The following is a 19,552-nucleotide window of genomic DNA, read 5'->3' on the forward strand; positions in this document are numbered from 1 at the left end:
ACACAGTAATTTCACATGGCCAGCCACATGAATCACCACAGACTAACACACATAGCACTTGCACAAACACAAACAGCACCAATGGCCTCATCCTGTTCACCTCCCTGGTTGGTCAGGATAAAGGTCTGTTGGAGGGCATACATACATACATCTATATATATATATACACACATACACACAGTGCAGATTCCCCCTAGCAGCTGGGCCCAGACACCCAGTTTGCCCAGCAGCTGCCCCTGGATCCCAGTCCCCCTCCCCAGTTGCTGGCACCTGAGCATACAAGCCCTCAAGGCTGCAGCTCTGCTCCAGCTTCTCATACAGATATGCTTGTTCACACCCTAAGTGGATCCCTGCAATAACTGCTCTTGGACATTCAGTCTGTCTAGCAGCTGGTCCTGGTCCCTAAGCTCTCCTCAGTGACTCACACATAGGAGATATACACACAGGTCTCTCAGTCAACTCCTAAACCCTGTGGTGTCTGGCATTGACCCAGACCTCCTGGTTCCTCTAATAGCTGACTCCTCCTCACTTTCAGAGAAGTGCACACCTCCCAGGCCATCTCACCCATCCTTCAGCTATCCCAGTCTGATATTCACTAGCAATCACACACTGATTATACCCACCCTCACTCACTCTAGTTTCTGGCACCATGGACACACAGGCCCACCCCATTTGCTGGCACTTGATTTCACTTACTCCAGTCATTCCAGTTGTTGCTGTGGTCGCCTATACGTCCCATGGTCTGACTCCAGTTGCTGCATGCAGACCCCCCACACACACACTTGCACACAGAATTGAGAGTTCTCACTCAGGAAAAGAGAAATGAAGCTTAGAGAGAAGGCAGGACAGCCTGCAGTGGTCATGTGCAGGGCATGGCCAGGCAAGCATATTGACCAAGAAGCCTGTTTATATGCAAGCAGCCCCTTTCACCACCTTATTTCTGTTTCACCATACTTGTTCCTCCCTAAACCACCTAGATCACTTCCTCTTGCCTTTGGTTCCTCTTCCAAACATCCCATACTAAAAGTCTTGTGCAATCCTCAAAATCTATTTTCCTGGTTCCTGTAATGAGTCCCATACCCCAAGGCGGTAATTCCATTTGGGTTCTCTCACATGCCACTACTCCTCTATACTCCATCTGGATGGAGATGAGCATTTTACCACATGAACTGACAGGGCAGATGCCCAGCTGTAGTAAATCAGTATAACTCCACCATCATGAAGGAAGGTGTAGTGGTATACAGGCAAAATTGGGTAGCATCAATCAACCCATCCTACAAAGAAGGCTACAGAAACTATCCTGAAGTTTCAGAGGTGCCTTGCAGGCTTGGTTGCACAAGTAAATCAATATTTGGTAATACAGCTAGCAGTACTGACTCCATGCAGCCACATGCTATAAAACAAAACCCACAAGACAAAAATGACACCTTTTGGTCCAATGACCTCATCAACCCAGAAGATAAACAATCAGCTAACTTAATATTAAATATCCTAAAAGTGCACCTTTGGAAAATTATGTTGAAAGAGTACTTGTTTTCTCATGAGAACGGCTTCCTGCTGTGCACTCAGTCTTTGGTCATTTTTAGAGGCTAAAACAGATTTTACAGTTTAGTTAGCTGATACAGCTAAAGGGTATGTTGGATTATACCATTTTTTGTGTATCAACAAGGGAACTGCTCACTAAATTCCCAGAGTAATCAGCTATAAAGCCATTAAAGGCAAGAAGCATACATACATCATACAAGGTAACACAAGTACAGTGGGTTTCACTGTTATCATTGGTGCCGTAATGTGACCTATACAACCTTTACTCCTAGTAATGATGCACAGTACTAAAATACACAGAACTTGTGTCAGAGTCTGTGTTAACTTCCAACAGCAATTTTCAAACAAGATTTTTATTTGTAATCTGAAGATATCCAAGCTAGAAATCAAGGACAAAATTACAGTTTCAGTGGCAGCTTGAACAAAACTTGTACTTTCAATATATTCTTTAGTGTGAAGTCATATGCAAATACAAAGTAATTTAAGACTATCAATGTCGCCAAAAGGACCAAAGTGTTTTTCACATACCCAATTACAACTAATACAAGTGTTCTTCCTACATATACCCACACTATAGTATTACAGGTCTCCAACTAAAAGGTTTCACAGAAAGATATCTTGTCCCTTTTCCATTTTTATTATTTTAATCCAGATCTGTGTCAACCTTATGATTATATTGCTGACTAATTCCCGAGTATCATGGTACTGAGCATCACACAATCTGAGTCTAGCACACCATATAATAATGTATATAATAAATGTATTCCAAATCTGAAAGTCACAATTGCTGAAGAGACATATTTACAAGAAATTCATGGGAGCTAGTTCATCTTATTCCATCAAACTGCTGAAAACAGATCCAAGTCCCCAACTTATAAAATACACTCCCACTTACCCCAAGTTCTTCAATACCATCCCCTCCCCTCTGGGAATGGCATCTTCTGCTTCCTTCACCATCAGCCTATAGCTTTGTGTCCAAAGCATAGTCCCCCAGAGAAAGAACCCTGTCTCTGTGCTTCACAGCCCTCAATCAAATCCTTACCTAAAGAGATCAGAAAATCCATATGTCCAACTCAGCATTTTGCTTCACTTGCAGTGACCAGCCAGAAAAATAAAGCTGCATCTAAATCTAAAACCAAGACTTCTTGTTCACACGCACAACTGATGGCATCAGAAATTTCTCAGGCATTGACAATTTTAATGTTTTTCTTAAGCAGGCTCTTTTTCTTGAATTAGATCTTTAAACAGCAGCCACAGTAGCATACAACACGTAAGACACCCAAGGAAATTTTTTATTCCTAACACGAGACACAGAAGCAGGCATTATGTTCTGTTCTATCATCACTAGTGGGAAACAAAATTTTAGGAATTCAAAAGCTGCTGTAAATAACTAAGTGAGCCCAAATGCCTTCCTAGAGGTCAAATGTTATCCATTTTCCCATGTTATTCTGTGGACATCATTTGAGTGCTAGTAATGAGTAACCACCATGCAGTTTTTCCTTCAGTGAAATATGAATACTGTGCTATTACATTCCTCAAAGCTCCATCTACCAGAAACAATCTCTTTGTAACAGGCCACTGAGGTATATACTGAATTACAGACTGCATTTTCTCCAGATGCAGGATTCTACAAGCAAAAGATGCAAAGCACAGAAACATTGTGTACTACAAACAAAAAGGTGAAGTTGCTGAAAAATTAAGGGGTTCTTTTGTTGTGCAGTCACTATATCACCTATTTTGTAGTATAGCAGTGGATCATATCTTCTCCAATGAAGGAGATTTTTTGATATGAACAAGTAGTACTATTACAAACAATGCCAAATTGAGGCCAACATTGTAACTCCCAGAAGCAATGCAAGTCATCCAATGTGCAGTTAGAAAGAGAGAAGTACCAGTTCCTAGCTCTGCCACAGAATTCTCACAAGGATCTGCTAACTCTAACAAACTAACTCCCTGCATCTACAACTTGAGTCCTGTGTAGAACCTTCCAGATCATTTTTAACAAGTCCTTTCAAAAAAAAAATAGGGACACAGAGCTCATAAACCACTTTATTTTACATAAATCACCCAGAACCATTGTCTTGATTTTATTTTAAAACAAGTGCTGTGAATCACAATACCTGAAATTAAAGCACAGTCAATCTTCACAAGCTTGTAGTTGCACTTGTCCTGAAACAGGAATTGAAGGCATTTCCAAAGTTGCAACAAAATAGATTCCTACTATATTGGCGACCAACTGCTAAAAGAATAACTCCACTGTACAGGAAGATTTGGACTGCTTCAGCAAACCAAATCATTCTGAATAAGTACAGAATTTATAGCCATATCTTCATACAAACTGCTTAAATTTGCATGAAGTGATAAGCCAAACGGGGAACTTGAAACTCTAAGAAAAGTTCAAAAACATTAAAAGAAATCTTAGTCTCAGAGTGCCCTAGATAAAATTGGAAACTACATTTATATAAACACATAGAATTACATTGTAATTCTGCTCTCCATAGTAGGCTTCTGTTCCAAGAGCTCCTGCACACACTAACAGGCATACGACTCCTACAAGACAAATCCAAAGTCTTTCAGATGCACTGGTCTTGCTGTACATGAGTAGATTGATCCTATAGCATGCATCCATAAGAAGCATTACTGAGTCACAGCAACTATCTGTGGGAATTAGACTTCAATAAGAACAAAGATGAAGTAGAGGGACACTGAAATTTTCAAGTTATTTACCTTTGTTAATTATGCTGTATAACTTAGCAGCTTCTCAACATGAAGATCATCAAAACCAAACCTGGATTCAAGTTCTGCTCTCACAGCAAGCGGATTCCACAAAACATCCATGAAAGAAAGTTTATACTGAAAACCTGAAGGAAAGAAAACCTTCTGTTTACATCATTCCTGCTTTTTGTTGATGTTGTTTCTTCATGATTCATACTTGAAGAGATGCCAAGTACCATGTTCCCAGCTTTTTGAAAAAGAAAAAAGCAAAAAAAAGGCATATAACTGAACACCAATTTTATTAGGATAAAATCCATGATTGTATCAGCAGTATGGCAAGGTCAGTTAATCTGATGATACTCCAACAGCTGATACAACAATGGTGAGATGCCCCTGCATACTGATTGCCAGCAGACCCAGCAGGTTGCCATTTTGAACCATGCATCTAATTCTCCCCGTAGTCATGCAAATGTGTGTGTATGGGCTTCATATAAATCACTGCTGAGAGGGAGACCACCAGGTGAATACCAGGAGACCCAGGGCATTCAAGTTTACCCTACATGCAAGGGCTCCAGCATATCACCTTTTTACCACTTCAGCCTTCATTTTGACAGGTGAATTGGGATTTAGACCACATAAAATTCTTGGCCTGACCTTCCATGCAGAGCAGACAGCTGCACCTATGAATCTAATCATGTGCCATTAGACAGTTTGCCAATGAAACTTGTTCCTGACCTTTTCTTGAGGAGTTGTCCTGGGGCCAGCCTACCTTCTCCTATTAAACTCATCTCCCATACTGAAGCAGCAGACAAGCAAATGTAGCCCTTCAGCTGAGCACAGAATTTATGATAACAGAAGAATGAAGCTTAAAACAGCCATAATGCTTAACATGCACATCCAAAACAAGAGGCTATCCTTCTATCAAATGGAAGAAATTGTCCTTTGTAGTGATTTAGTCTCTCTCAAATTCACCACTGAAAGATCATTCTAAACACAATGTATTAGAGACCAACATGCTTCATTTATCAAATAGTTGCCAGAGTCCGATGAAGTTTAGTTATTAGTATTTAAAAGCCAGATCAATAAAGAAATGGCTTGGCACTTCAGCAATATAGTTAAATTCTTAGACCTTTTACATTAGGAATTTAGCAGAAGCTCAGGCACTTACTGCTATGATATATTCCCAGCATGCTTAAAAGAATCTGAAGCAATATCTTCACCTTTGAAGCTCCTATCCTGTACTGATGCAGCAGTTCAATTCAGTGTTGTTTTCACCACTTCATAGAAACTTTGGCCCAATGGCATCATAGCTAATCCTTCAATGATGCTAAGTGAAAAATAAAAAAAAAAATCAAGCTCTCCATACACCCAGAAAAACTGAAAGGGCTTGGTGGAAAAAAATTACATACAAGGAATTGAATATTAAAATACTTTTTTTATTGTTGAAAAACTGATGTTTTGTCAAATCAGACTTTTCATAAAAAAACACAAGTTGAGATTTTACAGTTAGAGTTTCACTCAATTTTCATTAAGGAAGTGTCTTCTAAGAGGACTAATGTCCTCTTAAAAAAAAGAGAAAAGAGTTAAAAGTGAGAGCAAAAATGAGAGCAAAACTACCACAAGCCTTCTCCTAGTTAACCCCACAACAAGGCAGGATGGACACAGAATACTTATATTTTACTTCCAGTCAATCTGCAGAGAAAAAAAAAGAATCTTTAAAGCAACAGAACACTTATTCTCACAAAAAATGAAACAAAGCACATTAAAGAAAGCATTGATAAAAATATCTATTGAATTGCTTACACATCCCAGTCTCAGTCACCTTAGCTGTGAAACAAACTTCTCTGTTATTGTAGCCATAATTTACTAAAAGTTTATGTCAAATATACCAGTTATTTCCTATACAGTATTCCTTTGTTATTATGCAAATAAGAATCCAGTTTTGTCAGAGTGGATCAGCAGTTTCCAACATACACAAGAGGAAGAAAAAAAAACCAAAACCAACAATATTTAACTTCACCAAGCAGGTGTGAAAAGTCTCTATTAAGTACCTCTGAGAGACACAGCAAACATGGTACAGCCCGGGAAGAGGGAGAAGTTGTAAATTTAGGAACCTTTCTGCTGACTAAATTCTGCCTGAAACAAGACCTCTAGAAATGTATGTTAGCAATATGAAGCTAGTCAAGAACTGAACATTAGTTTTTGTGGTTTGCTTTCCAAATTGCATTAATTATGGCAGATTTGTTCGTTGAAGAACACCAAAGTCTTAAAAAAACCAAAACCTAAACATAAACATCAGTCTCCCCTTATTCATCACTGGTGAGTTGCCCCAGCTGACAGCCAAGCACCTGCACAGCAGCTCATTCCCTCCCTTCTCTCATGGGACAGGAAAAAAATGAAGGGAAGGTGGGAAGACTCATGGATCAAACTAAAGACAGTTTAATAGGTGAAGCAAAGTTGCACATGCAAGCAAAGCAAAACAAGGAATTTACTCACCACTTCCCATCAACAGGCAGATGCCCAGCCACTTCCCAGAAAGCAAGGTCTCAATATGCATAACATTTGTCATGGTTTAAGCCCAGCCAGCAACAAGGCACCACAAAGCCACTCACTTACCCCTCCCCCCACCCTGGTGGGATGGGGAGGAGAAAATATAAAGAAAAGCTCATGGGTCAACACAAGGAGGGATCACTCACCAATTGTGGTCACAGGCAAAATACAGACTCAACTTGCAGAAAAAAACCAAATCAATTTAATTTACTACCAATCAAATCAAAACCAGGATAATGAGAAGTAAACCCAAACCTTATAACACCTTCCCCCCAATGCTCCCTCCTTCCCACCCCAACTCCGGTCTCGGTTTTCTCCACCACCTCAGCAGCACAGCAGGACAGGGAATGGAGATTATGGTCAGTTCATCACACCTTGTCTCTGCCACTTTCCTCCTCAGGGGGAGGACTCTTCACTCATCTCCCACTCCAGTGTAGGGTCCACAGCAGACAGTTCTCCACAAACTTCTCCAACACAAGTCCTTCCCACAGGCTGCAGCCCTTCATGAACTGCTCCAGCATGGGTCCTTTCCATGGGCTGCAGTCCTTCAGGAAGAGACTGCTCCAGCACAGGCTTTCCCATGGAGTCACAGCCTCCTTTAGGGGCATCCACCTGCTCTGGCATGGGGTCCTCTGTGGGCTGCAGGTGGGCATCTGCTCCCCCACTCCCCTCCATGGGCCATGGAACAGCCTGCCATCTCACAACAGGCTGCAGGGGTATCCCCTCCTCCAGCGCACCTCCTTCTCCTTTTCTGACCTTGGTATCTGCAGACAGGTTCCTCTCACATTCCACTCCACTCCCGCTGCAGGTTTTCCCTTCTTAAATATGTTACCCCAGAGGCACTAACACCATCGCTGATGGGCTTGGCCTGGACCAGAGGCAGGTCTGACTTGGAGCCAGGGAAGCATCTAGCAGCATCTTACAGGAGCCACCCCTGTAGGCCCAACCCCACTACCAAAACCCCTCCACATAAACCCAATACAAACAGTTACATGGGAAGACAAACACTGTAACCATGAACACCCTCCGCTTTTGTCCCCTTCTTGCTCTGTCCATGCTATAGGCTCAGCGTAGAGAAATCGCTGCTGAGATTATATTAACAGATTAGTAACTTTACCCAGCACAGCAGCCAGTTGTTACTGTTATCATTGCTTACTGCTGCTGAAGAAGAAAACAATAACCATAAACTTACAATCAAGTTCCTGTTTACTTTGGGAACACTCGGACTCAGAGTTTGCAAACTTCCAGAAAAGACTTCTGCTTTTGGGATATAAGCACTGCAAGCATAGCTAATACAGCTTTGCATGTTCATAGCACAAACTGGAATAAGGTTACAAATGACTTAGGCAAAAAGTGGAGAGGAAAAAAAATCTAGCCCCAACACAGTTGCAATCCACATATTGTAATCAAAAAAGACTTATTTCCCAGTTTCAAAAAAAATTATGCAATATCCTTCATATCTTTTTTTATTAGGAAAAAGACAGTGGGATGCTAAAGGGTGACACAATCAGCACAGTAATTTCCCATTCAAAGTCTTTGGGCCCCTAACTCCCCATGGGATAAGGCTAGTGAAGTTTATGGCCAGTCTTGCACAGGCAGCCAGCGTCAGTGGCCTCCTCTAGCCTTACAAATATGTTAACTGGCTACCATGACAATTACCTATTATAACCTATTACAAACAACTACCTACTCCAGCAAATACATTTCTGACTTTTCCCTAACAATTCCCTTATTTTACTGCAAATTCCTGGAGATACTTGTCTTAGTCCATGGTTTTGATACCATGTCTTCTTCTGAATCCAACTGTCCTTTAAGGCAGAATACAATCTCTGTGGGTTTTTTCTTACTGCTTCATTTCTTGCAAGAACAGCCAAAGCTATTTTGATAGCAAGAGGCTTGGGAAACAAAATGGAGTAATTCTCCTGATATTGACCAAGTGCTACATACATACTAAATTGATTAGAATACAAAAACTATTATATTCTTATATTCATATGTAAATATTCTGTCTTTCAAAGACTCCCAAAAACCGGCCCAGACCATATAGGGTTACTATTCCAATAAGTTGCTGCAGACATACAGCTGTCTTGCAGAATTATTTTTTTTCATTTGAAGATACACATCATTAAAGAAAACTTTCACCCTCTAAGCAATTCTTATGCAGGTGCTAGCATTGTTGCTTAGACCTTACTTAATTTTGTTTTTCCACACCTGCTCTTGTACAGGAGCTCTTCTGATACTACTCCACTAGAAAGCCGCAGAGGCCCAGGTATCAATAAAATCAGTAACAAGAAAGAGACCATCACAAGTGGGATCGCTCCAGGCAGGGGCCCAAGCTAGGAGCTGAGGTGACCCTGGAGGAGGCCATACCCTCAGCAATGGGGCACCAACCCCCAGGACCCTAGCCAGCAAGCAGACCCAGGGGTCAGTCACAGGCTCCAGCAACAGCCCCAACACAGTGAGACAAGCCCAGGAGTCCAGTCAGATGCAAAAGGAAACAGAGCAGCCACATGGGTCTTGAAGGGTCTACCCAGGAGAAGATGCTAGACAGACTTGGGGCCCCCACACACCTACAGGGTGAGGCTGCTCAGGCTGCTACCACTTGTAGCTAAATAAAGAGAAATAAACTAATGTGCTTAGAAAAAACATTTTAAAGACTAGTTTCCATGATCTTTGTAGTTCTAAGTCTGAGAAAACCTAAGCTTAATTTTCTTTTAGGTATTGATAAGTCTAGTAAACAGATCTAGGAGTCCGAGCTGCAATACATTCTACAAGACTTGCAGGGAAATTAAGAGTACTGGGGATACATTATGTTTCCATGCACGTGCACTGTCATTTGTGGATGTGGGTGGAAGGCCATAGGACACCATACTGCATGGTTTTTATTTTATTTGCATGCTCTCAATTTTTCTGTCCTCTATTAAGATGAGGTGAGGATAGAACATCCTGGAAAGAGCAGGGAAAAAACGTCCTTTGCCATAGGAGCTCCTAAATATGCCTCCTAAATATTTCCTTACTCCTCTGCTCTGAGATGCTGCTGGGTGTAACAGGCTAGGGAATCACATCAAAGACCTGCAAAGCAGCAGCTTTTGCAGTGGCTGAAGAGAGGAGCAATGAGCAAAGCCTTGGAGCTGTTGAAAAATTAATGCTTTCTGAGGCATCAGAGGAAGGGGCAGATTTTGCTGCAAATCAAAGTTGATGAAGTAGTTGTAGCCTTCACCTGGCTTATCTTCTCACCATGTCCAAGGCTGTTAATGGAGCCTGTTGCCTGCGGGGATGGCACCACATCTGTGAGGGCACAGCCTGCACCAGGATGATTTCAACCCCTGGCTCAGACCCCCTCATGGAGGCAGCCCTGCTCAGGCTGCTCACTGACAAATAGTTATTTGGATGTTTTATGGCTTTCTTAGTGGAAGTTCCAACAGAATTCATAGAACTACTTTTTCCAAAAGGTAACAGCTATATTTCAAACTGGTAGCACCAATGTGGTACATCCTGTGAAAACAAATGCATTAATTGTCCATGTAAACTATGCACAGTATTTGTTTTACCCTTAATAAACACAACATTGTTGATGCAAAAATGTCCCTGAAAATTATTATAAAGGACCACCTATGATTTGATATAAATCCTCAAAGGGAACATAATTGGCATTACTGTTACTGTGCCACTCTCCAGTCAACACAAGGACATTGCAGGATTCAGTTATGTTTGGCCAATCAAGCTGACAGTCTGTATTCCTAAGGCTGTTGGCAGCCAGCATAAGTCAGTCACCCTGAGGCTGATTTAATTTATCCTGATGGATCTGCTGGAATAGACCAACCTCAAAATGAATTTAATCCTACCTTTTGACCCCTTTTCCTTACCTAGGCTATATGCTACTCAGTGTAGCCTATTGAGTGTATAAATATGCATACATGCATGCGTTTTATTTTTCAGTTAAAAAATTGAAAGCCACTGAATAGTTTCCCCAATTGTTAAGTAGGTCTAAGGCTGCCTCCAATACATTCTTTTCTGCTTTTCTTCCGAGTTGAAATATAATTTGGGTAGTTCAGTCAAAGCAGTGTAAAAATCATGCAGAACAGTCAATACAGTTCATAGTTTCTAGATGTTTAACACACTTAGATGGCATCTGGACTACTGATAGAAATGAAAACCATCCTTTTAGGAAACAATTTTTAAAATGGCCAACAGCTATTGTAACTCTGTAACCCAGTAATACAGTTTTGCCACTGCAGGTAACAGGCTACAGGTTTTGTACTGAGTTTGCAAGACCATAGCACAGAGACTTGCCACCTTCCTTTTGTATTAATGTGCCTGCAGTTTTGTTTCCAAGTTGGTTTAGTTCCAACGTTTTTTTCCTGGCCAGATGGCTATGGCTATTCGCCTTACTTGCACTTGTCATTTTATAATGCCACCATAGATCTACACAGATAGTAGCAACAAGCAATCATTCAGTGCAAAATGAGATATTTATGATTAACATAGCAAAGCAGTGCAGAGGAACACAGGCCCAGTATAATAGTAGAGGCTTTGAGAATTGGGGACACAGGATGCTCTGTACTGGAGTACAGGTCCAGGATAAGAGGTGGGGCAGAGGCTAGCACTGAGGACCCCACAGCTATAAACAACTCACCAGTGGTCAGTTAAAACGCAGAACTACAGCTGGACAAATCCAATTGATAAGTATCAAGAAAAAAGAACAAGTACCCAACATATATAAAAGTTACCATATACCTTCAAATGTACCATATAAATTCAGATGTATCATAGAGATGCAGACCAATGGACAGCAAGCAAGGTATAAAAGCACATTAGCGAACACAAGTGACCCATAGAGTGAAAGAGAAGCCATCAACACCACATTCCTCCAGGTAAAGGGCTCCAGATAATGACTTGCTATAACAGCCCCACAAGCACCAGACTGCAGCCACTGACCTTATGACCCAGAACAGCAGTGGAAAGGTGAGCATAATCCCAGGGACAGGATTAGAAACTAAATGGCTGTGTAACAATTTTAACTATATTATTATTAGGAGAAATTTTTTTTAGCTATATTACTGTAATACTGTTATTTCCGTATACAAGTGTTTTGTATAAAAATAGATCTGGGCTAATAATGATGCATGGCTTAAACTGTTAAGATTTCAATGCTACTAACAAATTATTGCTTTATGTAGAAGGTGTTTTGCCCATAAACAAGATGTATTTTGTATGGTCTTAATCAACAGTTCTCTACATGTACAAATAACTAGAACAGGCTATCTAGATCAAATGGTAAATACTATGGCCTATTATTGTGATACTGAAGCTTTCCAACCTTCTGCACACTGTATTTATTGCTGCATATAAACCTCTACAATAATAAACCATAAAGACTTGATGCTCTTACACACTTACCTGGCTCAAACCTCTAAGATTTTTTGGGGTAGATATTCTCAATTTTCTATTAATAAACATATATATATACACATACATATATTCTGACCAGCTCACCTTAATTTGACTTTATTGTTATATCTTTTGAAAGGTTCCTTATGACTGCATCCTTCAGCCAATTTGCATAAGTGCCTGCATCTCAATGCTTGTCAACATTTTGAAGTAGGTGAAATTACTACATTTCTTAAACAAAAAGCCCAAATTCAAGTTCATCTCTTTTCTTTCTGCATTCTGGGATCCTGTGACAAGGCCCTCTTACAGACTAATTTTCCAAGTTCTTCTTATTACAGAGCTTCTGCTATTTCTTTTGGGCTCTTTGTGGGTCTTACTTGAGAGTTATCCTTGTTTTGCTTTTCTGTGTTTACTTCTCCCACTATGTACACTCCCAAACTATTCAAAGTTTAAATCCATATATGATATACTTTTTGTTGCTCAGTCGCACCTTCATGTAATAAAAGGCTTTCTAGTGAAGCATAAAACTATGCCCTCACATGGCAGCAATGAAGGACAAGAGTATCCCAAGGTACCTCCCCAATTTTCCCCTAAAACAGTTTTTAGTATCTAATACCAGCATGAAATGCCCAAGAAAGGCAGACAAAAAAATAGGATGAGGCATGACTAAGGCCCTACATCTTTTGAATTCATAAGGACACTGAAGGAAACTTAGCACAGAGTAAAAAAGCTCCTATTCTACCTGTCTACAAGACAATAAGAACCTCTGCTGTAGAAAAAAATATGCTGTGACACTGACAGCTGTCAAATTCATATAACTTACTGTAAGCAGTTGGTTTACTGTGCTGTGTGACTAGTATTCTTGCATCTTGAACTAACATTACAGCAAAGGGTTTGCATGAAAGGCTAAAGGCCCCAACTTGATAAATCCCAAGCTTCTAAAAACCTAAAGCCAAGCAGCAGCAGAATTAAAACCAGGGACACTGCAGTTACAAACCTGTACCATTACATTTTGTTCCCTTCTCCTAAAAAGTGATTTTGTCACCTGCCACCGTGGTTTCAGCCCAGCTGGTGACAAAGCACCACGAAGCCGCTCACTCGCTCCCCCTACCTCACCCGCCACGGCGGGATGAGGAAAACATATAAAGAAACGCTCGTGGGTCGAGATAAGGACTGGGAGGGATCACTCTCCACTCATGGTCACAAGCAGAAGACAGGCTCAACTTGGGGAAGGAACAAAATCGATTTAATTTACTACAAATCAAAACACCACAGGGATATCGGGCAGTAAACCCAGGCCTGAGAACACCTTCCCCCCCTCCCTCCCGCCTCAACTCCGCTCCCGGTTCTCTCCTCCTCCTCCCGTCGGCGGCGCAGGGGAACAGGGGACGGGGGCTGGGGTCCGCCCGCCATACCTGGGCTCTGCCGCTCCGTCCTCCTCAGGGGGAGGAAGACTCCTCCTCACTCGTCCCCTGCTCCGGCGTGGAGTCCCTCCCGCGGGAGACAGTCCTTCACGAGCTTCTCCAAGGTGAGTCCTTTCCGCGAGCTGCAGTTCCTCACAGACTTCCCCGGCGTGGGTCCCTTCCGCGAGCCGATCTTCAGTCACAGACTGCCTCAGCGCGGGTTTTACCACAGAGTCACGGCCATCTTGGGGGGCATCCGCTCCCCGCTCCCCTCCATAGGCTGGGGGGAGGGGGGGTACGGACGACGACACGACAGCCTGCCATCTCTTCACGGGCATCCCCTCCTTCAATACACCACCACCACCTTCTTCTTTTTCTTCACTGACCCCAGTATCCACAGACGAGTTCCTCTCACATTGCACTCCCCCTACTCATTATAGGTTCCCCTTCTTAAATCTACCACCGTCACTGATGGGCTCGACCTGGGCTAGAGGCGTGTCCAACTTGGAGCCAGGGAAGCTTCTAGAAGCTTCTCACAGGAGCCACCGGTGTATCCCCTCCCCTGCTACCAAAAAACCCTACCCATAACACCTGCAAACAATGAAGTTGTATCAATGGCAGGTGTCCAATTTAACAACAACTAATTCACCACAGAAAATGAGTAACTTCTGTGTCAGACTGTCGACAACAGGGTATAACATTTGAGAGCAGTCTTTGAGAGGCTGATTTTTCATGGTAGTAACACTGTTGCAACATCACATACTTGCTAGCCTCCCTACCCAAAATGACTTGTGACCTAGATTAGAATACAGACTTCTTCACAGAATAGCATTTCTTCTTTTTCTCCCAGGCTTTCATTAGATGAAGGAACTGGTATTCAGCGATGCCTGAATGTACATCCATCAAGACTGTCTGAACAGCAACTTTTCCATATCTCTGGAATTTATCTGTATCTCTCCACAGTTCTGAGAATTTAAACTTCAAAATATAAAGCAACTTTTTGCTTATTTTGAAACATAAGGAATAGCTAAAGGGTTCCTATTTAACTTCATTTCTCTGCTTAAAACAGCTAAAATTGAGAAATACTAGAAAGGTCATTCCTCTCTTCCTCTGGATAACCTTCTTTTGTCAACTATTATGCCAAAATTAAGGGAATGAAATGAGGTGATAAGAAAGCTAGCATTTGGGCTAGCGCTCTTACTGAATATTCAGAATTGAAAGATGCAGAAACGGGGAACTTACTACATGTACATAATACTTTAAAATCCTAATTTTATTTAAATTCAGATGCCAATATTTTTGAGAGGTGTATCATTAGAAATTGCACTGTTAGTCAAATCATCCTTCATTCCTCAGGAACTGTACCTGATGTACAAGCTACTGAATTTTGAGTTGTGATTGACCAGTGTCATTTGTAGATGAGTTATTTTTACTTAGCATGCTCTTGTTCACGTTGTAGAAAGCTCTCCAAGCACACACACTGGATCCTTTTCTGCTAAAACAAAGCAGATGTACTCCAAGAGCACTTAACGTACTCAAACCATTAGCATGCACTGCATCTAGTCCAGACTAGAGCTAGTCTAAAGTAAATGTTTATAGTGCAGGCTAGATTCTCTCCAGGTGTTTCACTCTACAGATCTATAATTATTTTACCAAATCGGTTTCTAATGTAGCTAAAGCTGGTTTATCTCCAGCTTACTGACATCTGTGAATAACAGAATAATAAACTGAATAGACTATAAAATCATAAGTCCTCTTCTGAGTGAAGTTAACGTTTGACAAGATAAAAGTAGAACTTTATAAGGTGGAGGTATTCATAACAAGTTTTGAAGTGTTGATAGAAATGGAAGAATGTATTATTTACAAAATATTCATTCTAAATCCCAGGAAGTGGGTAGGGGTAAGATTCATCTTGTCTACCTGTTAATATTTACTGCATAATTATCTACCTCCAAGACAGTCATCTAAACTCCATTACTCAATAGAAGGAAATAAGTACAACTAAAACCCAAGTAATCCATCTTATTCCAAAGTAGATGTCTGAAACTTGTCTGACAAATCAGACCTTGAAATTTGTATTTATTTCCCACCTAAATGTGATTTGCTCAGATCCAGAGCTAGACAAGACTGAATCCCAGTGTAGGATTCTTTCCATTGACTCCACTACATTTAAGGTCCCCCTTCTAGGATATCTCTAGTATTTCCTAAATAATTATACAAGCAGAAGCAAACAAAATCAAACAGAGGTAAAATAAAACATACCATTTTCCCTGTGTTTGGGGGGCTTCTGGAAGCAGATTGCAGATACAGTCATGGCAGAATATGACTAGTTGAACACCTTTATTCCACATTTATGGTGGGATTCCTTTTATTTTCTTTGAGACTTAAAAATTACTGAAGTAATCATTTAGCTTTAAACAGAAATGAGAAAGTCCTCAGGATATACTAAAAAAGTAGGTAGCTCAGTGTTTACATGAATGATGTTAAGCATTTTTGTACCTCTAAGGCAGGATTAATTAAGTTATGTATGAAGGTGGGTCTATTGAGTACATCCTCCATTCTTCCATTAACCCCTGTTTCCCACTCCACTCCTCCGTTGTGGTACTGGCAAAGCACACACCTCCAGCAGTCATCAAGTACGTTGCCACCTTTCTGCTTCCTCCGGTGCTGAAGAGCAGTCCCCGTGCTGTGCAGCAGAGACATGTCCCCCACATCTCACCTCTCCCATCATCCCCCTGCTATGGAGCTCTCCTCATGGCATGCCCGACAGTGGCAGAGTGTAGCTGGGCAAACTACCCAAAATGAAGAACATGCCTCACCAAGGGGCTCCACTTCACAGCTGGCTGGCACTTACATAAGGGATGTTTCTGCTTTTAGTCAAGCAATGCTAAAATCCCTGTTATTTCAGGGTATGCACCCTAATTTTGCTCAGCAGGATCAAAGGCAAAATTCTGAGATAGCCGAGGTGAAATTGCTGTGCACAGTCAAAGTATGCATTTTTAAGCAAATATTTGTCAATAATTGAATATTGTGAATATAAGTATGGGTTCACACAGCCATTTTGGAAAGCTGGGGAGAAGAATCTATAGTGTGTGATTTGTAGGATATGATAAATTAATCAGTCAGCATAATGAATTACAAGAAGTTATTTATCAAAGCAGCTGATACGGAAGACAGTTCCTGACTAGTATGTAAGCTAAAACAGATCACGTGAACCATTTGCCACAATATTTTGAACAAGTAATTCTGCAAAATCTCTGCTCATCTGAGTGTGTGATGTGCGTAATTTATTATGCTCTATATAACTACCTACTCATAAATGTTGCATTCTATTTTTTTAATGCTAAACAGCTTTTCATGGATATAGGAAACAACTCTTTTGTATGCAATTAGTATTCAGTGCTAATGAACTAATGACTCCTAATTTTACTATATAAGACACCAAATAGACAAACACCTTTCACCAGCTAGTTCTGTTAACTTCATTTGCCTTCATACATCATTGTCCTTTCCTAAAAAATTCATTCTTGCCTAGTATGGTGTACTCCAGTAGTAGACTCATTTTTTCTAGAACAAAATTTATTAAAGTAAAAGGTACCTCATAAACATTCAACCAAGAACAAAGCCAGCAGTGGCATTCTGGGAAATTACTTCTAAAAGTAATTTTGGAAGAAACAGAGTGTATGAGCTTGATTGTATTATTTGCAATGTTATAGAAATATGAGAAATATGAAATCAAACCACCACCCCCCTGCAACAAACCCTTAGCACAAAAGAGACAATAATATTAAAAATTAAGAACACAGGCAGGAAAAGAAAATCAGTTCTGAATATTTTTGTAAAGACACGTCAGCTATATTGCTGCCATCCTGGAAGCTCTTTTGAGTGATCTAGGTTTCATCAGCACCATGTCAACCTGTACCCTGTGCAAGTACCAGCCTTAAATAGCAACTTTGTTTAGGAGTTGCCTAGTACAAAGAGCTTAAAAAATTTCAAACACAGCACAGTTGCTGGCAGGCTAAATAAACTAACTATATGTTTTCAGGGCTCCTTTGCAGGGTGGCTGTAGTCAATAGCAACATCTTGAATATTGCAGGACAAATTAGAAGGTCCTACATTTCATTATGTGCTTCACTAATTCCTTTTGGAACTGAAAAAAAAAATATGCTCAGAATCGGGTCTCCAAGTGAGGACAAGATAGTGACTGCCCTTTTCTGCTTCTGCTTAGCTTTAGTCTTGGTCATATCTTAAAAGTTTACTCTTAGAATATGCAAGATACCCAAGACCACTGGGGCAGAAAAGGCAGAGAACCTTCTGCCAGCATCCATCTCTGGTTTTAAAACTTGACTGCTTTATAATATGATACCATCAACACACCATGTCTAGCCTACAGTTTTAATATAGGCTAATTAGAGTAGGTTGGCAAGCACATTCAAAGAAACATAGTTCTATATGTTAAATAGGTTAAAGCCCAGGAGCCAAAAATACTTTTTGGTAGACAGGAATGCAGTCAAATCATCTGAGAATATGGCTGAGAATCTGGTAAACTAGCATATTTTCCTACCACCACCTACAATTTCTTTCACAAGGTTTACTGTGTGATCACAAGGCTTTCTTTTTAACATTATTAGGAGTACTACTTGTAAATATTTACATGGCACAGACCTGTTTTGCAGACAAAGAGCCTGCAGGATGACATCAATTAGTAGCATCTTTCCTGGGAGACACTTCCTGTGTGCAAAGTTAGGATATGATGAAAAATGTTAGCTGTGGGCAAGGTCAAATAATAAGGTTGATTAAAATGGAGCTGCACATTAAACAAACAAAACAGACCTAATCTCACAAGGAGGCCAGTGGTTTGTTTGAGCTACTAGGCAGCTCTATGAATTTTATTCTTGTAATATGACAGACTGATAATAAACTGAAGATTTTCTCACAGTTACAAGCTCAGCACGGACAAGGAGCATCTGGAATCGGGTTTCTGTGTCATGTAAAATCGGCTCTGTCTGTCTTTTTCTGCTGCTGCATTTTGTTTGTAGCCTAAGCATAAGCATTGCCCCTGTCAGCATTACTCTTTCTTCTGTTATTGTACCACAGAGTTGCAGATTTAATGTTGCTCTGTTCAGTGACCTCCTTTCTCTTCAGGCAGAAGACTTTTTTTAACTGTAGTTTAATTCATACTCTGGAGTACAATATTAAATGGTAATTATTTTAGAAAGAGAAAACATGTATTTAAGTCACTCCAACTTAAAAACTGAGAAACTTTCAGGGAAAGGAAACCGCAACATCTTGTAGCAAACTGTAACAGAGCCATCAAATCACACTACTGTGCTTTTTCATATTTGGTTGTTGCGCACAGATCCAACCCCCAAAGCGCAGTTTACTGCTCGCAGTACTGAGCACTGCATTCAGAATGTAACTGACTGGTGATGGGCAAATCTAAAAACATTCATACTTTAGTTTCTTTCACCTATCTTGTCAATGGAAATGAAACACGTCTCTGATTCAACTCTATAAACATTTTATTTAGGAATATATTGAGATCCAGACTTGAGAAGAAAACCCAGTTCTGTGCCATATTCTTTACAATGACTTAGGAAGAATGTTAAAAAAAGATATTGCATATTACATGTGTACATTTTCAAGAAATATTGAAATTACTGAATTCTTTTGCTGGGGTTTTAAAGGACAGATAAAAACATTTATACTCTAAGCACTTCTGGAAATAGGTCATTCCAAAATATTCCTTTTCAGGATTTCTCATACCTTCCATTAAAGAAAATCCTTCTCTGAAGTATAACAAGATGCCAAAAATAAAAGCAAGTCACTAAGCAAGATACTGCACATTCTGAGTCTCTTGCAAACGTTAAAGAAATGCCTTCTGGCCTATCTTCATTATGGTCTCAACCATTTCTTTAACAAAAAGGTAGGAAGAGGCCAGAAGAACA

At 40.5% G+C, this 19,552-nt stretch overlaps 1 protein-coding gene across 1 annotated transcript in view; it reads right to left on the reverse strand.

Moving 5' to 3' along the window:
* Window positions 1-19,452, reverse strand: part of ABCA13 (ATP binding cassette subfamily A member 13) — a 165,614-nt gene extending 146,162 nt beyond the window's left edge. Inside the window, 5 exon segments of the mRNA XM_049830140.1 lie at window positions 3,666-3,714; window positions 4,273-4,406; window positions 5,481-5,587; window positions 13,043-13,147; window positions 15,863-19,452. Coding sequence (XP_049686097.1) covers window positions 3,666-3,714; window positions 4,273-4,406; window positions 5,481-5,587; window positions 13,043-13,147; window positions 15,863-15,918 — 451 coding nt within the window. The 5' untranslated portion in view covers window positions 15,919-19,452.
* Between the last annotated feature and the right edge of the window lie 100 nt (window positions 19,453-19,552).

Source organism: Accipiter gentilis, chromosome 27 (assembly GCF_929443795.1).
Source record: "Accipiter gentilis chromosome 27, bAccGen1.1, whole genome shotgun sequence".
In the NCBI taxonomy this organism is placed as follows: domain Eukaryota; kingdom Metazoa; phylum Chordata; class Aves; order Accipitriformes; family Accipitridae; genus Astur; species Astur gentilis.